At 65.7% G+C, this 23,234-nt stretch overlaps 1 protein-coding gene across 1 annotated transcript; it reads left to right on the top strand.

Annotated features, from left to right (window-relative positions):
• The first annotated feature begins 943 nt into the window (after positions 1–943).
• ESYT1 (extended synaptotagmin 1) lies at positions 944–23,028 on the top strand. Its single transcript, XM_075901910.1, has 31 exons — positions 944–1,260; positions 9,680–9,721; positions 9,819–9,953; positions 10,433–10,506; positions 10,900–10,972; positions 11,409–11,498; positions 11,893–11,948; positions 12,168–12,291; positions 12,370–12,546; positions 12,997–13,079; positions 13,213–13,261; positions 13,714–13,803; positions 14,283–14,375; positions 14,460–14,531; positions 14,705–14,791; positions 14,888–15,037; positions 15,258–15,410; positions 15,746–15,922; positions 16,400–16,482; positions 16,639–16,687; positions 16,773–16,862; positions 18,278–18,373; positions 18,723–18,794; positions 19,087–19,173; positions 19,252–19,398; positions 19,686–19,858; positions 20,237–20,335; positions 20,725–20,856; positions 20,965–21,070; positions 21,179–21,228; positions 21,878–23,028. The coding sequence occupies exons 1-31, from the start codon at positions 973–975 to the stop codon at positions 21,909–21,911; spliced, it is 3,231 nt and encodes a 1,076-aa protein (XP_075758025.1). The 5' UTR covers positions 944–972; the 3' UTR covers positions 21,912–23,028.
• The last annotated feature ends 206 nt before the right edge of the window (positions 23,029–23,234 follow it).

The following is a 23,234-nucleotide window of genomic DNA, read 5'->3' as shown; positions in this document are numbered from 1 at the left end:
CCTCCTTTCTATGGCTTGGTCTAAAGCAGCCACAAAGATACTCTCAGGCTGTTGCAAAGTATGTGCAGATCGCTAGATAAGAACTGAATTCATCCTGTCCTGTGACAACCTTCCCCAGGCTTCAACATTGCAGAAGCCACACAGGAAGGTGGGTGGGGAAGGGTTTGTCACATCCCTCTCATGACAAGTTTGAGCCAAAAGCTTCACAAGCCGCCTGAGTGAAACCCCGGCTCTAATGTTGGAAAGGGAGGGGGGGGTCCTGTGAAAATGGGTCCAAATTGCAGCCCTGCCTGAGGAAAAAGCTTTGGGTACAAACGCCAACATGGTGCCAACCCCACTGTCTCAGTGCAAGAATCTACAGCCTGGGACCAGGCATCGCTTTGTGGCCCAGCCTCTGAAGCAGAGGAACCCCTGGTTGGGGGGTCACAATTTGAACCCTGGGCCCAGCCAGCGAGTTTTCTGCAGACACGTGGCCTGGCCCCACGAGGGGTGGTCTCCCACTACAGCAGGGGCGGGGCAAGGCCGTACTCCTAAATTGCTACTATATATGTATTAATGTCACTAGCTCCGCCCACCCAGCCTTTCTGGCCAATTAACACGGTCAGCCGCACCCTCCTCAGCTCCTTCGGCCAATGAAGCAGGAGGGGGCGGGGTGGAATGCTTACCCAGCCCCGCCCGCTTTGGAGGCCTGTCCAATCGACACAGCACGGGGCGGTCGGCGCCGCCCCACGGGCCAATCAGAGCGCGAGGGGGCGTGACGATCCCCCCCCCAGCCCGTCCAGGAGACAAAGGGCGTGGCTCATCCCAAGCCCGCCCAATTAGAACCAAAGGGGCGCGGCTTCGTGCGCGCCCGGCCCCGCCCCGTCGCCGCTCTGCCCAATCGGCCGCGCGTGGCCGCCGACGGCCACGCCCCCCTGCTGCCCGCCTGGGCTCTGCCGCGGGCAGCGCCGGGCGCGGCCAGTGCGGCGCCCCATGGAGCAGCGGGAGGCTCCCGGGCCCGGCTCCGCCGAGGCGCTGGCCGCGCTGGCCGCCTTCGGGAAGATGCTGCTGCGCCTGGCGCCCGTCTACCTGGCCGGGCGCATGGGCCTGAGCCTGGGCTTCGTGCTGCTCGGCCTGGCGCTCTACGCGGGCTGGCAGGCGGCGCGGCGGGGCAAGGCGCGGAGCCTGCGGGCCGCCCGCCTGCTGCTGGAGGACGAGGAGCGCCACGTGAGCGCCGCCGCCGCCGGCCTCGGCACCAGCCCGCGCGAGCTGCCCGCCTGGGTGAGCAGAGCGGCGCCCCGGGGGGGTCCCCCAAACTTCCGTCCCCGGGATCCCCTGGGGTTTCCCTGGTTCCTCCATCCCTGGGGATCCTCTTCCTCCCCCCCCCCACCTCGCCAGGGATCCCCTGGTGTTTCCCTGGTTCCTCCATCCCTTGGGGATCCTCTTCCTCCCCCCCCCCACCTCCCCAGGGATCCCCTGGTGTTTCCCTGGTTCCTCCATCCCCTGGGGATCCTCTTCCTCCCCCCCCCCCCACCTCCCCAGGGATCCCCTGGTGTTTCCCTGGTTCCTCCATCCCCTGGGGATCCTCTTCCTCCCCCCCCCCCCCACCTCGCCAGGGATCCCCTGGTGTTTCCCTGGTTCCTCCATCCCTTGGGGATCCTCTTACTCCCCTCCCCCCACCTCTCCAGGGATCCCCTGGTGTTTCCCTGGTTCCTCCATCCCTGGGGATCCTCTTACTCCCCCCCCCCCACCTCTCCAGGGATCCCCTGGTGTTTCCCTGGTTCCTCCATCCCTTGGGGATCCTCTTCCTCCCCCCCCCCACCTCCCCAGGGATCCCCTGGTGTTTCCCTGGTTCCTCCATCCCTTGGGGATCCTCTTCCTCCCCCCCCACCTCGGCTGGGATCCCCTGGTGTTTCCCTGGTTCCTCCATCCCTTGGGGATCCTCTTCCTCCCCCCCCCCCAACTCCCCTGGGGTTTCCCTGGAGCCTGCCCCCCACCCGGGGTTTCCTCCTCCTCCTCCTCCCGGGGATCCTCTGTGGTTCTCCCCCTCTCCCCCCATCCTTTGCCCCTGGAAACCGACCCTCCCTTCCTCCCATATCCATCTCTCCCGCTCCCCCAATCTGCATGCCTCACTCAGCTGGGAGCTGGCTGCCCTGGGAAGGAGAGTGACACCCTCTAGAGATCCCCTGGGGTTCCCATTCCCGGGCATCCCTCACTGGTCCCCCTACCACCCACTTCTCATCATTTTCCTGCCACCCTTGTGCCCTCCTGGGGGTCCCCCATCCCCTGCCCCTTCATCACCCTGCCGGGAGCTGCCTGCCTGGGAGAGGACAGCAGGACTTATGGTTCTTCTGCTTCCTCCAGGCGGGGACCTCCCCCCCCCCACCCCCCCACCCCCTTGCATTTTCTTCATCTTCCCATGCCCCCTTGCTCCTGGGAAAACCTCCTGGGATCCTGCCCCCCCCCATCCCTGCTTTCCTCACATTCACACACCCCTCCCTGCTCCAGCCAGCAGCTGCCTCCAGGGTAAGGCTGCCTGCCCCACCCATCTCCTGTCCCCCTGGGATCTCTTGTCTCATAGGCCTTGCAGGGGCAACCCCCCTGCCCAGCTCTCCCTGCCAGGGGCTGCCCACCTAGATGAGACGGCCTCACCCCTGTCTGAAGATCCCTGTCCTTGGTCCCTGTCACGCTCTCCGCATGCCCACGCCCAGCCCCCTTGTCAGCATCACGCTGTGTCCTTGGCTGGGTCTGTCTGTAGCACCCTCCTCCCAGGACATCACATGCCCGGATGCCTCCCAGAGACTGCGCCGATCCTTCTCCAGGGGCCTCCTGGGCATGCCACGGTCACTTGCCATCCCTGCCCCACCCTGGGATCCTGCAGCCTCCGTTTTCCCCTTTCCTCTCTGCTTCTCTTGCCCTTCTCAGCGGGCTGAGAATTTTCATCTCTGTGTGGGCATGGGAGGGGCAGGATTGGATCAGTGATGATGCAGGGGGATCCCCTCTTGGTCAGTTTGCCCTGCAGCCCCCCTGCCGGCAGTGGGAGCAGCTAGTTCTGGGAGCTATAGGGTTTTCTGGAGCTCTGCAGCAGCTGGCTGACGTGAGCTGGGACACCAGCTTGCCGTGAGAGGAGAAGGGACCATCTGAAGGAGGCTGCAGTGGGGAGGAGGGAGAGTGGACCCTTGAGCAGCCAGGAACAGATCCTAGGTGCTGCAAGTTAGCCACCGACCTCCATGTTTCGGCTCCAGACAGAGCACTGATTCAGCAAAGCTCCCTGCGTCAAGTTCATCCCTGTCCAGAGGGAGACGGGACTTAACGCCTCTGGACTCTAAGCACGTGCTTAACCAGTTTGCTGAATCCAGACCTCGGTTATTTCCCCAGGAGCTTCCGAAAACAAACCTGTTCCTTTTAGGCGCTCGTGTGCAGACCTGGTGTGAATGTTTTGGCTGGGGGGGAGGTGTGTTGGCTTGGGCTGAACGTACACCGAGTTCTGAGTTAATTGGAGTCCTTAACAACTGGCCCGGAGCCCGTTTCGTGAGGTGTTCGTTGCTGGGGTGGAGAGGAACAGAAATCTAGTGGCGGGAGAATCTTTGTGGCCTGGGGCTTGTGTGGTTTGTAGCTCTTCTTCCTCCCTCTTTGCCCACCCCCGCCTGTTAAGTACGCGGGGGACCCGGGAAGCTGGAGGACTGTTCAGAGTGCTGGTGTTTAGAAAATAAAAGATGTTAGCGGTGACGTCGTTACAAGAGTTTAAGTGGGAAGCGTCGGTGTTCGTGGATCGATGCTAGCAGCCGCCACGGTGGCTCCATGCAGGGGTCCATCTGAGCCCAATATACTGTCTTCAGAAGAGGCTGGACCTGGCTGATTCCCAGGGACATTTATGGAGTTGCCTTCCCAGAAGGGAAGTTTCCTCCTGACCCCTATCAGTCCGAGCCTGACAGATGCCCTGAAGCATGAGGGTTCAGCTCTCCTCCAGACTCTTCCATAGGCTTTTTAAACCCTACCCTTGCAGCGTCTGCAACCGATGCTGCGGCATGAGCGCCTCCGTAGGCCACGGAACAGACGCGGGCAGTGAAATTGCTTCAGCCAGCGTCCATTTGATCTGCTTTCCTGACCCAAAATGGGTGACGATAGACGCTACCCGCAGTGTCAACACTGACAAATCAACAATCGATGTTGAAAATAGGGGTTGTTTTTGCCACTGTGGTTAGGAGCTGGGGCGGAGGGAAAGGAAGTGAGAATACAGATCTGCCTCAGGCCTAGATGTCTCTGTCAGCGATGGGGATTGTGAGGGGGGGTCCTCCCCTGGGGTGAGGGGTTCCTTACACGCCATCCGTGGAGAGATTTCCCACATTGGCTGCTGCTCCAAAGGCCTTGTGTTGCCAGGAATGCAAACCCCCCTCCCCCCTGTAGTCAAAGGCTGAGTTTTAGCCATGGTTCCCCGTCCCATGGCAAAGAGGGGAGGGATCGTACAGCTGCTGTAAGGAGGGGAGTCATGCCTTTTGCAAGGAGGGAGAGATGGCAGGGGCTGGAGCTGCTCGTTAGAAGGTTTCCCTGTCTCCAGGGCTTGCCCAGTCCTGGGGCACCCCACTGAGTTGGCTGTGTGACTCAGAGGCTGCTGGTCTGGGCTTTGTGGGGGGGGACCTTGAGCAAGTCCGGTTGGCTGTGCCTCAGTTTCCCCACCCGACCGTCATTTGTCTACCCAGCTTGTGCACTGTTTGGGGCAGTGACTGCTTCTTGCAGCACCCGCATAGCTCCTGGCATGGCAGCCCCCAAGCTGATCTCACGCTTTATGCTGTGTTCTCTCCCCGCCCCCCCCAAGGTTCCCTGAGACTTGACAAACTTATTGCATGGGCCAGAATCGTCCTGTCCTGGCTCCGCCTCAAAAGGAAGCCGGAGCCGACTCGGCTCTTGGCGCGCATGGAATGTGGCTGACTCACAACCAGCCGCCCCCTCTGTTATCTTCCATAACGGAAACCCTGCTGCTGCGTCTTTCTCAGTCTCAGGCAGGGTTGGCAGCTGCCAGCTGCCCCCTACTCCCCACCCCTCTGTGCTCTGCCCCTGCCCCTGTGAGTTGCTGGGGGTGGGTGAGCCCCTGGCTGGCCCCAGCTGGTGCAGGTGGGGTCCAAAGCTGGGGAGGCTGAAATGCCCTTTCCTCTGCCCCCCTAGAGCTCCCAGCCAGGCATGTGTGCGGGCCTGTTGCACCAAGGCCGAACAGGGGGCCGCTTGCTCCCCTCGATGCATGGCCGGCGTGTGCTGTGGGGCAGCCGGGGGCGGGCAGCCCGGAGCAGCAGACACCGGAACCCTGAGCCCCGCCTCTTGGGTCAGGCTCTGCCTCTGGGCAGGCGGGTCCCCAGAACAGGCCTGGCAGGTTGGAAATGTCTCCTGGGCGGCGCAGCTCCTGCCTTTGCACCGGGTGTGGGCCGGGGGGAGAGGCCATATCGGGGATCACGCTCCCCCGAGCTGGGCCTGGCATCTTGGTGCCAGCCTGGGGCGCTCTCCTCTGGCACTCGCTCTGCTAAACCTTCCCGGGGGCTGAGCATGGGCACTGCACTGCCCCTGCCAGCAGGCTCGCTCTAGGGTCGGGCTTCTTGTCTAAACAGGGAAACTGAGGCAGGGTCATGTCCGCCCTGCCGGAGGCATGAGCTGGGAATAGAACTTGGGAGTCTTGACTCCCAGCATGTGCCCACGACGCTTCCCTCTGCAGCCGGGTGGAGGCCTGGGGGGGGGGGGGGGGGGCAAGTTCTTGTCTCTTACTAGGGTAATCAGAACATGAACAGGACTCCCCAGCCAAACTCAGGCCTCCCCACTTGAGGGCCCAGCTGGTGGAGCAAGCCCTGCCTCCCTCCTCTCTCTGTGCCTCAGTTTCCCCATGGAGCCTGAGTCCCTGTGCTTTCCAGCAGCCTGGGGCTATGGGTGCTATGGCCACATCAGAGCTGAGCTTGGCCATTGCTCCCTGCCCCTACCATGCAGCACCCCAAATCCATCCTCTCCAACAGCCACGGGGCTTGTTATTGTAGGGCCTCACCCCAGCACTTGTCATTGGAGCATCTGTCATAGGGGCAGGGCTGGATGTGCCTGCATGTTTCCATTGGGAGTCTCGGGGGCAGGGCGTGCTGGTTTTTTGTAGGGTCTCTCGGGGGGGGGGGGGGGGCTGTTCATGTTCTGATTAGGCACAGACCCCCAGGTCCCTCGCTGGGCCCCCAAACCTGCCCCTTGATCCACTTCCCTCCCGGTGTTCTCTGCCCCTGTGGGTCACCTGGTCTTTGTGTCCCCAGGGCTCATCAGGATCCGGACTAGACCCCTAGACGATCAGCCCCCCCCTCCCCAAAGACCTTCCCAGCAACATTTCTGGGGGACCAAGTGGTCTCCTCCTATCTGAACTCCTCAATCTGCCTCTGACCGACGCTCATCAATCAGTTGCTTGAGAAATGCCTCCCCCCCAGCGCTCTGCTCCCTGCGGCTACCGCCCTGCACATGACCCACCGCAGGGCCAGCCCAGCGCCTGATAGAAACCGTAGCGGGAGCAGCTGTGCCCTCAGGCCTGCAGCCTCCCTTGTGACGGACGGGGGTGGGGGGAGCCAGGACTTCTGGATTCCGTTCCAGCTGGTGGAGGGGAGTGGGAGCTAGTGGTTACAGTGGGTAGAGGTGGCCACTGCTCATGCTCCCCCTGGGAGGGCGCAGCCTGTGCCCCACTGTCCCCTCCCCTCTTGTGCCTGGCTCCATGTGCTGCTCTTTGCCTTCGCTTGTCAGGAGAGGAAGTGAAACAGCTGGTGGGGGCCGCCAGGCACCATGGCCTCCCTTGGCTGCACCGGCTGCCACCGTGCCCTCCCCTCCTGCGTAGAGCTGACAGAGGGTGGCAGGGTTGTCTGGGGCAGGGGCCAGGGCAGCTGTGGCTTCCGGCATCAAACTGTCACCTCCTGGAACGCGGCCAGCAAGTCTGAGATTGCTCTGTGGGCTGCTCAGCTCCAGCCCAGAGCCTGCGGCCTGCCCAGAGCCAGGCTCGGGAGCCTTAAGGGGGCAGGGCGGCCACTCCAGAGCCCTTTGTGCGCTCTGCATACAGGAAAATGCAGCCACGTCTGGGGTGCGATGTGGGAGGTGCCTGTCCAGGGATCCCTCGGCTGACACGGAGACGCGGCTGTCTCTGGGGTGGGATGTGCAGGCTGGCTGCCCCGAGGTCTCTCAGCCAGTGCTGAGATGCAGCCACCTCTGGGGTGAGGCACGGCAGCCAGGGCACACCATGCAAGGCAGAGATGATGTGGGCCAGAGAGCAGGCTAATGGGGGGGAGGCTGTGCCAAGCAGACAGAATGGGACCCAAGCTGACTGCCCCGGCCAGGCCTTTCCTGCTGCCTGTCCCTGACAGGGCCACTGCCATGGGCGCGGGGGTTAGACTTTGTGGTTGCCCCTCCAGGGTGCACTCCACCTGCTGATGGCTTGGGGGCAGGGCGGGGGGGACAGACCCTAGCCTGGGACACTGGCAACTTCCCTGAGAGCAGTGGCCTGGCTCCCATGGGCTGCCCCCAGGGAGACCTTAGTGCAGTGTTTCTTAAACTTTTTAAGACCGAGGAACCCCAAAGAATTTTTTTATGAGGAACACCAAGGATTTTTTTGTTGAGCAAGAGAAAAATAAGGAAAAAAGGTTTGGGGGTGGGGGAGTTATTGAGCGGGCGGAGAAAAAAAAAAGGGTCACCTGCCCCTTTAAGGGAGGCTGTTTTGAGCTCTCTTGTTCTCCGTGGCACACCTCCGACTGCCTCGCGGCGCACCGCACTGAGAAACGCTGCGCTAGTGGATGTCTGGGGGGGAGGGGCCGCTAATGAACAGCTGAGGCCGGAGCCTGGCAGCCGGCCTGCCCATTCCCGTGTCCGCCCTGTTCTCTCTGCCCCCGTCCGTGCCCTGTGGGCTGGGTGCTGCCAGCCAGGGCACTGGGGTCCTGTGGGCACAGCCTCCTCACCCTGCCCTCCCCCAGACCTGATCCTCCCGTCCACTCGGGGCACCCCCGCAGCGTCTCTGCCCTGTCCTGCTCCTCAGGCTGGGGCCAACCCTGCCTGGGCTCCCCACCGGCTCCACCTTCCCTCCCCCAGCTCCTCAGCCTGAGGCGTCGGCCCCCAGCTCTAGCTCCTGGTCCCCCCCATCCCTTGAGGGCACTGGACCCAGCTTGTGAGGTCACAATGGGACCGGGGCGGAGGGAGCTGGTGACATCACGGTGGCACCCATGGGGGGTTTGGTTTGTGCTACCTCCTCCCTCCCCCGACCTCCTGTGCTTAAGCCTGGTTTTGGGGGGGAATTTGTGCGGCAGGTGCATGGTCCCTTGTGTCCTGGTACAGCCCAGGCCGTGCGGGGAGACCAGCGGGCCCCTGGTGTCTTTCCTGCCCTGCCAATGGCACTGGGGGGCCCAAGCCAGCCAGCAGCGCATCTCTGTAACACTGGGGGAGGGAGGGACTCAGAGAGACAGGGCCGTGGGAGCCGGAGGGACCCCATTTGGAGTGACGCTGGGCCAAGAGGAGGGAACCCCACGGCCCAGCTTGGGGCCAGCGTCGCTCCAAATGGGGTCCCCCCAGCTACCACACCCCTGTCTCTGCAGCACCACTCTGCATCTTGCACGTGGCAGGGGGCGAAGGGGCTTTGCCCCCGCTGGGGGAGCTGACGGGGCTGGTGCTGCACATGGACCACGGGACCGAACGGCCCTCCGTGGCCTGAAGAAACCGCCCCAGTTCCGGTCCCAAGAGGGCAGGGTCTCTCTGCTCACGCTGGCGGCGCTGCAGCAGCCTGGCACGGTGCCTCGTGTGGTAGATGCTTCCGGCGTCTCCTGTGTTCTTGCTCTACGAGCCCCCTCGGCCCAGAGAAGAGGAAAACAAGATGAAGAAACCTGTCAAAATTGCATCTCACCCTGGTCCTTCGTGATAAGCCGGGGGGGCGGCTAGGAGATGCAGCCTTTGACCCTGCGGTTGCCACCTTGCTCCCTGAGCGCCCGGCCTGGCCCCTCCTCACCCGCTGACCTCATGTCCGAGCCGGGGCCCTGTGTTTGCTGCACGTCCTGGGTTTTTCCCTCCACCTGATAAGGAGGCTGGTGCAAACAGCAGCAGGAATTTTACTGGCAGCTGTGCTGGCTGCAGCCCTTGGTGCAGTGTGGGCTCCCCGTGCGTATCTCAGCCATCCCACAGCTCATAGACTGCCCCCCCCCCTCGGCTGTGTCAGTGCTAGCCCCCGTTTGCCAATGGGGAAAAGCAAGAGGTGGTCACAATGGCCAAGGACCCATGAATCCTGGTTCCCAGCCCTCCTGCTCTAACCACTATACCTCCCCCCCTTCCTGAGCCAGGAACAGCACCTATGAGTCCTGGCTCCCAGCCTCTCGTCCCCTAACCCACTTAGACTCCACTCCCCACCTGGAGCCAGGGAAAGAACCCAGAAGTCCAGGCTCCCAGTGTTCTGCTCTAACCACTAGACACCACCCCCATCCCAGAGCCAGGGAGAGAACCCAGGAGTCCTGGCTCCCAGCGTCCTGCTCTAACCACTAGACACCCCCCCCATCCCAGAGCCAGGGAGAGAATCCAAGTGCCCTGGCTTCCAGTCCACCCCCCACACATCTAACCCTTGGCTGGCTCCCATCCACCGCTCCCAGGGGCACTTTCTGACTTGGGGCTGGCGGATGGTGACCGGCACCTGGGGCCCCCTCCCCTGACCAGTCCTCTCTGCCTCTGCCTGCAGGTCAATTTCCCGGACGTGGAGAAGGCCGAATGGCTCAACAAGGTGAGCGCGGAGGGCAGAGGCAGATCTGCCAGTGGGGCGTGGGGGGGTGCTCTGACCCCAGCTAATGCTCCCCCCTCCCCTCCGGTGCCCCCTGCAGATCCTGGCCCAGGCCTGGCCCTTCTTCGGGCAGTACATGGAAAAGCTGCTGGTGGAGAACATCGCGCCTGCCATCCGCGCCTCCAACACCCACCTGCAGACCTTCACCTTCACCAAGATCGACTTGGGGGAGAAGGTAGGGCCCCCGTGAGCCCCTCCCGCCGCTGCATCACACGGGGCAGGATCGCCCTGGGTCACTGTAACCCGGAGCAGCCAAGCATGGGTCTCAGGCTGCCTGCCAGCATCCCCCCCGCCAGGCCCAGCAGCACGCCCCGCCCCGGCCACATGGCACCTGCTGGCAGCTCCCCGGGTCTGGCTGAGGCCCGAGATGTTCGCTCTGTGAGTGGACTCCAGTGGGAAGGCCACGCTCCCTCCCTGCTGGTGGAGGAGACAGATGGAGCTGGGGGATCCATGGAGTCGAGGACCCCTGCCCTGCCAAAGCAGCCCCTCCCGGAGCGTGGGGAGACCCCATCAGAAGGGCTGGGTGCACAGCCATTCCCTCCCCCCCCGTTAACAGCTGCCACGTCCCACCCCAGAGGCAGCTGCATTCAGGGGCAGAGGGCAGCCTCCTGGGGACCGAGCTCTGGTAACCGTCTGCCTCCTGCTCCCATCCAGCCCCTCCGGATCATGGGTGTCAAGGTCCATGCCGGCCAGAACAAGCAGCAGATCTTGCTGGACCTGAGTATCAGGTGAGGAGCCGGTGGCCCCGCGCTACCCCCTAGTGGCCAGTCGCAGGAGTGCAGCTCAGAGGCTCACCCTGGGCACCGAGCGTGCTGGTTCTTAGCCCCTGCTGCTCCGGGCGTTGTCTCTGCCCAGGATTTCCCCATAAGGAGCTGCAGGGCCCATCTGTCCTGTGCCTGGGTGTGGGGCAGCCAGCCTACAAGAAGGGCTGTGAAGAGGCAGGGAGATGGGTCTAGGCTCTCTGCTAGGGAGAGGATGCAGGTTCTGGGCTCGGGGGCACAAGGAAGGGGGAGGCATTGGCAGCCTGGCCTGGGGGAGCCGGGTACGTGGAGGGGTGTCCCGGTCTGCGGCAGGATGGACAGGTGGGAGGTGCCGCGCCCCTCACGCTCCGGTCTCCGCAGCTACGTGGGGGACATGCACATCGACGTGGAGGTGAAGAAATTCTTCTGCAAGGCTGGGATGAAGGGGATGCAGGTGAGGGGCGCCTGGCCCGGCCCTGGGGGGACAGATCGGGCGCCAGACCCTGCTGCGCTGCACCGGACCCAGCACCTCCGATGCTCCCAGCCGGGGCGAGGGGCTGGCTGGTCTCCCAGCCGCTTGGGGGGCGGGAGGGCAGAGCACGGGGAAGAGCAGCATCGTCCTGCTGGGGGTGCAGCTGCCAGCTGCTTCCCCCCATATCATGCCCCCTCCCCCCATACCATGCTTGGGGGCAGGAACAGCAGCAGTGCCGGGGCCCAGTATCTGGTGGGGGTGTTGCTGGAGTGGAAGGATTGGGGGGGGTTCCAGGAGTCACGGGGTAAGAGGAACCTGGGAGGGTGGGGAGTTGAGGGGGGGCCGCGGGTGGGGACTGGCTTCTCCCCCCAGCAGGAGCCTGGGCCTGGCGCTCACTCTCCGTCTCCCCCCCCCCCAGCTGCATGGGGTGCTGCGTGTCATCCTGGAGCCCCTCATCGGGGACGTGCCCATCGTGGGGGCCCTGACCATGTTCTTCATCCGCCGCCCCGTGAGTACAACCCCCGCCCCCCGTGAGTCGCCGGGGGCCCTGGGGAGACCTGGCTCCGAGCCTCCCCCCCATGCTCCCGTGGGGGTGCAGGAGACAAGGGTGGGCGGGAGATCAGGGCAGCAACTGGGGTTCGGGGGGGTCCAGGCTGTGCCTCCCCAGCGCCCCCCGCCTGGCGCCTGCTCGGGGGCAGCTCTAGGCTCCAGCTCTCCGGACACACCATGGGGAATCCACTGCGGGGACCTCCCAGGATATACCAAAGTGCTTGGGGGGGTGCGCAGGGGGGCAGTGCATCTCCCGCCTTCCCCCACCCCTGTTTGTCCAGCACTCCCAGCGCACCCTCCAGCTGGGGGGAGAAGCTGGCGAGTCTAAGCCCCCCCCCATTTTCCCCCCTCAGACTCTGGATATTAACTGGACCGGGATGACCAACCTCCTGGACATCCCTGGACTCAGGTGAGCTCCCCCCCTAGTCTGGGGCCCCACCTGGCAGGGGCGTCCTGGGAGGGTAGATCCTTAATATTTGTGTTTGATTCCTTGTCCCTGGGGGGGGGGGGTCTGCAAACCTCGCCCGTCCTGCGTCGCCCTCCTGGGCCCATCCCCCACGTTTATGGGATGGGGGTGCTGGGGCTGGTCCCCCCCACCAAGGCAGTGAGCTCTGCCCATCCCCCCCAGCTCCCTGTCGGACACGATGATCATGGACTCCATCGCGGCCTTCCTGGTGCTGCCCAACCGCCTGCTGGTGCCCCTGGTGCCCAACCTGCACGAGGCTGCTCAGCTCCGCTCCCCGCTGCCCAGGGTAAGGCCGGTGCCGGGAGGGAGAAAGGGGGGTGTCCCGGCTCCGGGGCCCAGCTGAGTCTCCCCCCCTGCCCCACAGGGTATCGTCCGCGTCCACCTGCTGGAGGCCAAGAACCTGCAGTCCAAGGACAAGTACGTAAAGGGGCTGATCGAGGGGAAGTCGGACCCCTACGCCCTGGCCCGCGTGGGCACCCAGGTCTTCACCAGCAAGGTCATCGACGAGAACCTCAACCCCGTATGGAACGAGACGTATGAGGTGAGCGAGCCCCTCAGCTGGCCTGCGGGAGGAACCCGGAGTCCTGGGCGTCACAGCCCAAGCTAGCTGGGCGCTAGAGCCAGACGGAGCCCAGGCATCGCAGCCCAAGCTAACCTGGCGCTAGAGCCAGACAGAGTCCTGGGCGTCGCAGCCCAAGCTAGCTGGGTGCTAGAGCCAGACGGAGCCCAGGCATCGCAGCCCAAGCTAACCTGGCGTTAGAGCCAGACGGAGCCCAGGCATTGCAGCCCAAGCTAACAGGGCACTAGAGCCAGACGGAGCCCAGGCATTGCAGCCCAAGCTAACCTGGCGTTAGAGCCAGACGGAGTCCTGGGTGTCGCAGCCCACGCTAGCTGGATGCTAGAGCCAGACGGAGCCCTGTGCGGGGGGCACGTAGGTCTGGGGTTGGTGCCTCCCCATGGACTGACCCCTTTGCTTCTTCTGGCCCCCCAGTTTGTGGTGCATGAGGTGCCGGGGCAGGAGCTGGAGGTGGAGCTGTTTGACAAGGACCCCGACCAGGACGACTTCCTGGGCAGGTAAGAGAGGCGGGTTGGGGGCGCCAGGCCGGGTCCACGCAGGGCAGAGCACGAGGGCTAAAGCCACAGGGCTGGATCCCACCTCCCCTCGGAGCAGATGGGCACTCACAGGGTCTCCTTCCGCCCCTCCCAGGATGAAGCTGGATTTCGGGGAGGTGCTGCAGGCCCGTGTGCTGGAGGAGGTCAGTGGGGACAGAAGGGATGTGGGGCGGGGGCTGCAGGAATGGGGCACCCTGGGAGGGCTGCCCGTGGATGTGGGGGCGCCCCCCCGGTTCAGAGGCAGAGGAGCTGGCGGGGAATTTCTTGGCTCCCGGTTTCCCCTGGGAGCGCCTGGGAAGGGCCGCGGGCGGGGAGCCGGGGGGTCGGGAGGGCGCTGCCGGGCAGGGCTTTTATGCCCAGTTCGGGGACCATTGTCAAACCGTCGATTTTCTGTCCCAATTGCGGGGACTTTTGGGGGGCTTGTTTGCCGCTTGGCTGGGGGGATCCGGGATGGTCAGAGGGGGGCGAGTGGATGGAGCAGGGTGGGGCCACAGGGGGGTGCGGAGGGAAATGGGGGGGCTGAGGAGGAACAGATGGGGCTCGGGAGAAGTGGGGGGCTGGGATCTCTGGGGCTGACCTATGTTCCCCCCCCCAGTGGTTCCCGTTGCAAGACGGGGGTCAGGGCCAGCTCCACCTGCGCCTGGAATGGCTCTCGCTCATGTCCGACGCCTCCAAGCTGGAGCAGGTGAGAGCCCTTCCCCCTCCCCCCCAGGAATGACACAGGGCAGCCAGGAGCCCCCGGCACAGCCACCGCCAGCCTCAGCAGCCCCCAGGCCTGGGCCCCCTTCGGCTCTGTGGGGCTCCCTCCACGGGGGGGCGTCCTGCCGGAGCGCAGATATAGGACATCACTGCAGTGCAGCCCCCTCCCTGGAAGGACAGCGGGGTCCAGTGGTTAGAACAGGGGGCTGGGAGCCAGGACTCCTGGGTTCTCTCCCTGGCTCTGGGAGGGGAGTGGGGGCTGGTGGTTAGAGCTGGAGGGGGGAGGGGCCAGGACTCTGGGTTCTCTCCCTGGCACGGGGACCCCCTCAGCAGTTGGCTGGCGGGCGGCTGCGGGGCCGAAGATCCCCAGGGACTGGGGGAGACGAGAACCAGGGAGGGGGCTCTGCCAGGCGATCGGCAGGGGGGGTCAGCTGGGCCAGAGCTTTCAGGGGTGACTCCCCCCAGGTCCTCCAGAGGAACCGAGGAATCTCCTCCAAGCCGGAGCCGCCCTCAGCCGCCATCCTGGTCGTCTACCTGGACCGCGCTCAGGAGCTTCCCGTGAGTGGCGGGGGGCTTGTCCCAGGGGGAGGGGCCTGGCCCCCCCGGCTGCCCTCAGTAACCCCCCCCCATGTCTCCCCACAGCTGAAGAAGCCCGGCAAGGAGCCCAACCCCATGGTGCAGCTCTCGGTGCAGGACGTCACCCGGGAGAGCAAGGTGAGCGTCCGCCTCGGGGCTGCCGTGCCCCTCGGGGTGATGGGGGGGCCGGCAGAGAGAGCCCCCGCCTGGCCTCTAGCACGGGCCACGTGGGCAGCTGGGCAGGAGCCGGGGGTCTCCCAGCAGGGGGAGCAAGCAGGGGGTGCTGGAATCCAACTCCTCCTTCCCCCCAGGTCGTCTATAACACCAGCTCCCCCGTCTGGGACGGAGCCTTCCGCTTCTTCCTCCAAGACCCAGCCAATCAGGACATCGACATCCAGGTGGGTTCCGCCCCCTTGCACCTGGGCTCCTCCCCTTGCCCTAGTCCCGCCCCTTCCCCAGCTGGGCAGTCACCGGAGCCCTTCCGCCCCCTGCAGGTGAAGGACGACACGCGCCAGGCCAGCCTGGGCTCGCTCAGCCTCCGCCTGTCCCGCCTGCTGAGCGCCACGGACATGGTGCTGGACCAGTGGTTCCAGCTGGAGAACTCCGGGCCGGGCAGCCGCATCTACATGAAGCTCGTCATGCGGGTGAAACTGGGGCAGATGGATCTAGCCCCAGAGGGCAGGGGAGGGAGGCTCCCTGGGGTCCCCCAGCAGCTGAGCCCTCTGCAGCCACCACCCGCTCTCTCAGGGAGAGGGGTTCACTTCTGCACCTCTCAACAGCTGCCTTGCCCCCCCCCAGGGCTGTTAACATCTGGCTCCCCCACCCCTCCGCTCTGGCTGACACCTAGCACCGCTCTCCCCACAGATCCTGTACCTGGACGCCCCCGAGGTCTGTTTCTCTCCCCGGCCATGTGTCCCAGGGCAGCCGGACACAGAGGGCAGCACGTTAGCCGGCAGCAGCGTGGATGCCCCGCCCCGGCCCAGCCAAGCCAGCCCTGACGCCCAGTTTGGCACTGAGGTACGGCCGTGGGGGTGGCATTCGGGGACGGGGCAAGTGCTCACCGCCAGCGGGCCGTAGGGGCCCCGCAGCTCACTCTACCGTGGGGCACTGGCTGGGGAGATGGGACGTTGAGTCCTGCACCCTGAGGTGGCCGGTTCGAATCCGACCCAGGATGTCGCTGTTGATGGATCCACCGGGCTCCTAGCTGGGCGGGTCTCCGTGATGGCAGCCGGCAGAGACGCGGAGGCGGAGCCCTGCCTGTGCCCCCTTGGGGCAGGATCTGGGCAGCTTGGGGTTAGCTGGGGGGGGAAGCTCCCCTGAGCATGTCACAGGAGTGTCCGTCCCCCTCCCAGAGCGTGATCCGCATTCACCTGCTGGAGGCCGAGAACCTCATCGCCAAGGACAACTTCATGGGCGGGATGGTCAAGGGCAAGTCGGACCCGTACGCCAAGGTGCGGCTGGGCGGGCAGACCTTCCGCAGCCGCGTCATCAAGGAGGAGCTGAACCCCCGCTGGAACGAGGCCTACGAGGTGAGCGAGCTGGGGGCAGAGGGAAGGGCGCCTCCCCCGCCTCAGCCGGTATCTGGGCCTGCTCTGGCGGCTGGGGCCGGGAACAGGACCTGCCACATGGCGGGGGACTGGGGGGATTCTGCTCCGGTGGCCGGGAGTGTGTGTGGGTACTACGTTGGGTGCCACGGTGGCCCGCGTGCAAACCAGCCACATGACCTCGGTATTGGTGCACCAGCCAAAACTCCCGCCGCTCGCGCTTGGAAAATCGGCGCGTGAACAGTGGTTATGGGCCCTGGAGCCCCCAAGGGGCGGGGGGGGGGGCTCATTGCCTGCTGTACACATGCGGGAACAGCACACGGGGGGCAGGACGCGTCCAAGCTCATGCAGGGGTCACAGCTGGGGAGAGAACCCAGGAGTCCTGGCTCCGGAAGCAGGGCCACGCCAGGCGGGCGTGAGTTTCTGTTGACCCCCCCCCCCCCCCCCCCGCACCTCCTCTAGGTCATCGTGAACCAGGTCGCCGGCCAGGAGGCGGAGTTCGAGCTCTACGACAAAGACATTGACAAGGACGACTTCCTGGGCAGGTGAGTCGGGATCGGGACCAGGCGGGGGGGAACAAACCCAGCCCCGCCCCCTATGCACCACTCGCCGCCTGGGGGGGTTCCCCGGTTCGGGGGGCAGCTGGGGGCTTTGGAGGACGCAGGGACCCTCCCCAGACTGACCCGAGTTCCCCCCCCCAGGTGTAAAGTGGCCCTGAAGCAAGTCCTGAGCAGCCGGTTCGTCGACGAGGTGGGAGCTCGCGGGCACGCGGGGGGGGGGCAGCGGGGGGGGGGCGGTTACAGGGATCTGACCCCTGCGGCTTTTCTGCTTCCAGTGGCTCCCCCTGGAGGGCGTGAAATCCGGCCGCTTGCACGTGAGGCTGGAGTGTCTGGCCCCCAGCCCCAACGGCGCCGAGCTGGAGCAGGTAGAGGGGTCCTGGCTGGGATCCTGGGCACCGGGGGCTGGAGCAGGGGAACTGGGGGGGGGGGGGGGTCAGGTCAGGACCTGAGAGAGGCACAGGCAGCAGCTCAGCCCGTGGGGGGAGGGGACGGGGGGGAGGCTAGGGCAGCACAGCAGGTGCCATTAGCGAGATGAGCTTGCTGGGCCTCAGCCCAAGTCCCCCGTCCCCTCCGCAGAGCTGGCCCGGGCGAGCCAGTGTCACTGATGCTCTGGGAGTGCCCAGCCCTCCCTCTGCTGGGGGGCAGGTTCCTCACCAGGATCGGGCCTGGGGTTTGCCGGGACCCTCCCGGGACGTGTAGCGCCGTCACCTCGCACCAGGCTGGGGTGGGGCCAGATCTCGCAGAGCAGCCTGGGGTCCTTTTCCCCTGCCCCCCCGAGCGCCGATGCCTGGGGGTCGCCATTCGTCGGGGCCGGTCACGGCCCTCAAGCCCTGTGCTCAGCGCTGCAGCCGACATCCGCTTGGCACAGGCCCTCGGGTTCCCCGGGGATAATGCAGGGGGGTGAGCCCCATGGCCACGCGACCTGGCCAAGGAAGGGCCAGCGCTGGGCAGGCAGGGGGCTGCTGGTCAGGAGCCCGCTGGCAGAGGCTGCAGGGCGGGAGTGGGAGGCACGGGCAGGGCTGGGGGGGGCAGGGGCTGCAGGGCGGGAGTGGGAGGCACAGGCAGGGCTGGAGGGGGAAGGGGCTGCAGGGCAGGAGTAAGGGGCACAGGCAGGGTTAGGGGGACAGGGCTGGGGGGAAGGGGCTGTGGGGCAGGAGTGGGGGGCACTGGCCGGGCTGGGGGGCGGGAGTGAGGGGCACTGGCCGGGCTGGGGGGCAGGATTGGGGCGGGAGTGGGGGGCACTGGCAGGGCTGTAGGGGGAAGGGGCTGCAGTGTGGGAGTGAGGGGCACTGGGAGGGCAGGGCTGGGGGGAGGGAGTGAAGGTCACTGGCAGGGCTGGGGGGGGCAGGGGCTGCAGGGCAGGAGTGAGGGGCACTGGCCGGGCTGGGGGGCAGGACTGGGGTGGGAGTGGGGGGTACTGGCAGGGCTGGGGGGGCAGAGCTGGGGGGGAGTGAGGGGCACTGGCAGGGCGGAGGGGGCAGAGCTGGGGGGGGAGTGAGGGGCACTGGCAGGGCTGGGGGGGAGTGAGGGGCACCGTCAGGGCTGGGGGGGCAGAGCTGGGGGGGGAGTGAGGGGCACTGGCAGGGCGGGGGGGCAGGACTGGGGGGGGAGTGAGGGGCACCGTCAGGGCTGGGGGGGCAGAGCTGGGGGGGGAGTGAGGGGCACCGTCAGGGCTGCGTGCCAGGCACGTGCTCTGTCCCAGCCCTCGTGGTTCACGCCGGGTCTCCTGGCCCAGCCACTGCCCCGGGTGGCCCCCGTGCTCACGCTGGCTCCCCTCCAGGTGCTGATGGTGAACAGTCTGATCCAGACCCAGCAGAGCGCGGAGCTGTCGTCCGCCCTGCTCTCCGTCTTCCTGGACCAGGCGGCCAACCTGCCGGTGAGCGCGCCCCGGCCCCCCGCCTGCTCTCCCCGCCCCCTCGGACGCCTGGGCCCCCTCCGCGCCCTGGCCTCCAGCGCCGCCCCCTGCAGGGGCTGCTCACTCTGCCCCCATCCTGGTGGGGCTGGAGACGCCCCCAGAGCGCAGCGTCACCCGGTGCCAGTCACCCCAAGCAGGGCAGGCTCCCAGGTTGCCCCATCACCGGCTGGGGGCCTTGGGCACAGCTTGGTGCCCCCAGCCCGAGTGGCCACACCCCCCCCCCCCCAGTCCCTGGAGGGCGAGGGGGCTCGGTTAGCTCCATGGGGCTCGTGCCCCCCTATTTCCTCCACTCACCTCCCCATCTCCACAGCTCCTGAAGGGCTCTAAGCCCCCCAGCCCCTACGTCAGCCTCGTCGTCCAGGAGGTGTCCCACAAGAGCAAGGTAGCGGGGGATGGGGGGGCTGGCCTGGTGGGGGGGGCTGCTGGAGGGGGAGAGGCACCAGGACAGGTGGGGGGTGTTGGATGGGGCCCTGTGGGGTGGGGGGGTGGTCTGGGGGCTGGCCTGGTGGTGGGGGCTGCTGGAGGGGGAGGCATTGGGGGGTACCTGAACCCAGGGTTGTGCTGTGGGGAGGGGCACCCCTGCGAGTTTGAGGGGAGGGTGGCAGCTGGTTGGCGGTTCGGGGGGGGGGGGTCCTGGCTCCTCTGCTTTCACAGGCTCCACCTTCCCCCCCCAGGTCTCCCGTGCCAACGCGGAGCCCATCTGGGACGAAGGTTTCTCCTTCCTCGTCAAGCGTCCCCATGTGGAGTCCTTGGAGCTGCAGGTAAATCCCCCCCCAGTGCCCCCTCCCGCACTGTCTGACTCGGCCTGAGCCCTGACTGTCCGTCCCTCCTGCCCGCAGGTGAAGGACGAGGGGGGGCAGGGCCTGGGGGCGCTGAGCCTGCCCCTCACCCAGCTGCTGGCGGCCGAGTCGCTGACACTGGATCGCTGGTTCCCGCTCACCCGCTCCGGCCCCACCAGCCAGGTCCTGCTGCGGGTGCAGCTCAGGGTGAGTTGCCCAGAGAGGTGGGGAGGGCTGGGGGCGGCGGGACTCAGTTTATGGAGTGTGCAGGGGCACTCGATACATGGGGTGAGCGGCTGGGGCCATGGGGTGAGGGAACTGGGGGGGGGGGGCGCGTGGGGCAAGGGGGTTCAGTGCGGGGGCGAAGGGGGGGCATGGAGTGTGAGGCTGGGAGTCTTGGTGTGGGGGGGCAGGGCACGTGATGTGTGGGGTGAAGGCGGCTCAGGGCTTGGGGGACTGGAGGCCGAACCCCTCTGATTCCCTTCTGCCCCCAGATCCTGCTGTCCCAGCACTCGGGGGTGGAGCCCCGCAGCGCCCCGTCAGCCGGTGACGAGGCCGAGAGCCACGCGTGGGGGCCGGGGCTGGAGCTCTACACCGGGGAAGACGGGGACCCCGGGGGTGCCAGCCCCGCACAGGATCTGCGTCAGCGCCTCACCCACACGGACAGGTGGGGGGCCACCCACGTGGGGGGTGCAGCTGGGGGGCACCCGGGGTTCCCATCCATTCCCTGGGGGATTATGCCTCCTCACCTGGCCAGGAGTCACCACTGGGGGGGGGGGGGTGCTGCCGTAATACTACTAATAATGAGCCTATTATAATGGGGCTCAGATCTCAGCTGGTGTCTCTAGGAGCTACCGTAACACCACTAATACCAGGTGCGCTAGCATGGGGCTACCCTAATGCCACTAATAATGGGCAGACAGTGGTGCACCCATAACCTCAACTGGAGCCTCTTGGTGCTACCGTAATTCTACTAATAATGCACCTGCCCAAAGGGGCAGGATTCTGGGGGCCCCTGTAATGCTGCCCCCTCTCTTCGCCGCAGTAACTCGGAGCTGGCAGAGGGCCCCCTGGGCCAGCTGCAACTCACAGCCTGGTACCATACGGACGAGCGCAAGCTAGTTGTCGTCGTGCATTCCTGCAGGTAAGGGGGGGCGGGGATGGGGATATGGAAAAGTTGGGGCTCCTTGGGAGGGGGGGCTGGGTTCTCTGGCTACCCCGTATGAGTTGTAAAGTCCTCTTGGCCAGCAGGACGCGGCTGCGGGCTGTGCCCCCCTACTTCAAGATGCCACTGCGGGGGGCTACCGTAATACTACTACTAACGAGCCTAATATAATGGGGCTCGGATCTCAGCTGGTGTCTCCCCCCCTGAAGCTTCCCTCCCTGCAGCTGTCTGGGTCTTTGAGGTCCAGCCGCGAGGGTCGCCCCCGTGCCCATGCAGCCTGGGCCCCCAGCAGGGGCCATGCCCCTCTGGCTTGCGGGGCAGCCGTGCGGCCGGCCAGTACAGCTGGGCCATGCTCTGTCCCCTGCCAGGAAGCTGAGGGCCAGTTCCAAGGACATTCCCGACCCCTACGTCTCCCTGATCCTCCTGCCCGACAAGAACCGCGTGACCAAGAGGAAAACCACCGTGCGGAAGAGGACCCTGAATCCGGAGTTCAGCGAGAGGTGAGGGGGGAGGGAATCGGGGGGGACTCGGACGTGGGCAGATCTCTGCCCCTGGGCTGGCCCGAGTCCCATCTTATGGCTTCGTGCCCCCCCCCCCCCCCCCGGCAGGTTCGAGTGGGAGATGCCCCTCGAAGAGGCCGCGCGGAGGAAGCTGGAGGCCTGCGTGAAGAACAGCGTCTCCTTCATGTCCCGGGAGAGGGAGCCCCTGGGGAAGGTAAGGGGCTATCGCCATGGTTACCACTGGGCCTCCTGTTTCGAGTGGGGCTCCGGTCGGGGAGACGGGTGGGGGAGCGATCAGCTGACCGCAGCCTCTCTCCCCCAGGTGCATCTTGACCTGTCGCAGATGGACCTGAGCCAGGGCAGGGCCCAGTGGTGAGTAGAGGGGTGGTGGCTAAGAGCACCCCAGCTGAGCAGTCTGGGAATGCCCCTCCCCCAGCTGAGCAATACAAGGAGGGGTCACCCCCCACAGCTTAGCAATGGGGCGGATCTGGGTGCACCCCACAGCCGAAGTCCAGGGCCAGTGGCTCCTCTCGAGCTCCATAGCCCCAGACCTGGGGGGGGCCTTGTGCCCACACCCCCTTAGCCCTGAAGAACTTCAGGCTCCCCCGGGGGGAGGGGTAGCTCAGTGGTTTGAGCATGGGCCTGCTAAACCCAGGGTTGTGAGTTCAATCCTTGGGGGGGGGCATTTAGGGATTGGGGCAAAATCTGTCAGGGATGATGTTTGGTCTGGACTGGACTCAATGACCTCTCGAGATCCCTTCCAGCTCTATGCGATAAGTATATCTCCATATGTTTTAGGGGGGGGGACCCTTGGGAACCTGGGCTGTCCACACTGGGGATCCTGAGCACTGTGGGTCCAGGAGCCTGGGGCGCCATCCCCAGCCCCATGGTCACTTCCAAGCGCCCTGTGGGGGGAGTAGCGGGCAGCCAGCTGAGCTCTGCAAAGGCACCTCCGCATGGCGGTGGGATGTGGTCTGGGAGGGGGCACCCCCATTCATGCCCCCCCCCTTTGCTCTTGCAGGTACAACTTGAAAGACGACAGGAGCAGCTCTTAGTGCCACGACACTCCCCCGCTTCCCAGCTGGGGCCAGCCCAGGCCCCCTGGCGGCACCGGCTTTCGCTTGCGTGTCTCTAAGCCCGCCTCTCGCCCCTTCTGCTCCCTGGGACGCGATGGAGAGGGGAGCCGGGGTGGGGGAGCCACGGCCCCCCCGAGGATGCCAAATGCTCTCTGCCTTTTAACTGACCAAAGAAAACGGACCTGGGGGCGGAGCTGGGCAAGGGGGTGGGGCCTTGTCAGCGGGCATCAGTCCAGATGCAGCAGGTGAGGACGTGGGGCAGGGGTCAGCCCCCCCCCAGAGCCCACCAGCCGGGTCCGAGACGCAGACCGTGCCGGACGGCCCTGCAGGGCGGTGCTCAGCAAGTCCGAGCTGGCACACGGCACTGTCCCAGCGCGGTAGAGAGAAGAGCCCAGATTCCAGGGTGACGGGCACAGCTGGGGCCCCGAGGAGGGCAGGGATCCTGTCCTGTGGAGCGAGAAGGAATGATTTCCATCCCCCACGTGCTGTATCTTCCTCCAGCCCCGGCAGGAAAAAGCTCCCAGATGCCCCCACCCCCAAGATCATGTGCCATCACGAGAACCCACCGCCCCCACTGTGACATGCAGCCCTGCCTGTTCTGCGCTATGGGCCGTGGCTGTGGCTCGCCCTGTCCAAGGCCCTCGCCTTGTTTTCCATCCCCCCCCCCCCCCCCCCCCGAGAGTTTCGTTGAATGTTTTGTCTTTGCTTGTGCCAATTTCTCAGCTTTTTAATGTTATTTATCTCAGGTGCCTTTTAGTTGTTTAAAAGCAGCTGGATGGGGGGGGGGGGCTCCAGGCTGGTTGGACGGGGCACAAGGCTCGGCCCTGCCCCCCCCCCCCCCCGGGCAGGGCGAAGGCGGATTTCCTCCTGCCCCCCGCTCCAGCCCCAAACGCTCGCTCTGTATCCATCTGCATTGTGAACTTGCTGCTTTGTGAGCATGTGCACCACACGGCCCGGGCCTGCACCAGCTGGGCACCTCCTCAGCCTCTTCCGCAGCAGAATCCACCAGCCTGTGGCAGCCACCGCCTGCCCCGCCAGGCCAGCCCCTCGCCCGGCACCGTTGTAACCGCCTCTGCCAATAAAAGTGAGGAGCCGACTGGCCCAGCAACGTTGATGTCCCCTTGGAGGGCTGGGTCCCAGGGGAACCGGGACCTGAACTCTCATGTCGTTAGTGAATGAAAGGGGCGTGGGAGGACTGCAGCCAGGCTGCCAGCTCCCGTTGAGCCTGATGCTTGCTGGATAACCCCATCCCTGGAGGGGAATGTCCCACCTTTGAGGGGCCCAGCCAACTTCTTAACTCCT

The sequence above is a fragment of the Pelodiscus sinensis genome, chromosome 19, assembly GCF_049634645.1.
Source record: "Pelodiscus sinensis isolate JC-2024 chromosome 19, ASM4963464v1, whole genome shotgun sequence".
NCBI lineage: Eukaryota > Metazoa > Chordata > Testudines > Trionychidae > Pelodiscus > Pelodiscus sinensis.
Note: the sequence above shows the minus strand (reverse complement) of the source record. Positions and strands in the feature narration are given on the sequence as shown.

Coding starts and splice junctions, on each gene's coding strand:
- ESYT1 (XM_075901910.1), top strand. CDS start 973: ATGGAGCAGCGGGAGGCTCCCGGGCCCGGCTCCGCCGAGGCGCTGGCC. Junction 19,174..19,251: donor TGGAGTCCTTGGAGCTGCAG/GTAAATCCCCCC, acceptor TCCTGCCCGCAG/GTGAAGGACGAGGGGGGGCA. Junction 21,229..21,877: donor AGCCAGGGCAGGGCCCAGTG/GTGAGTAGAGGG, acceptor TTGCTCTTGCAG/GTACAACTTGAAAGACGACA.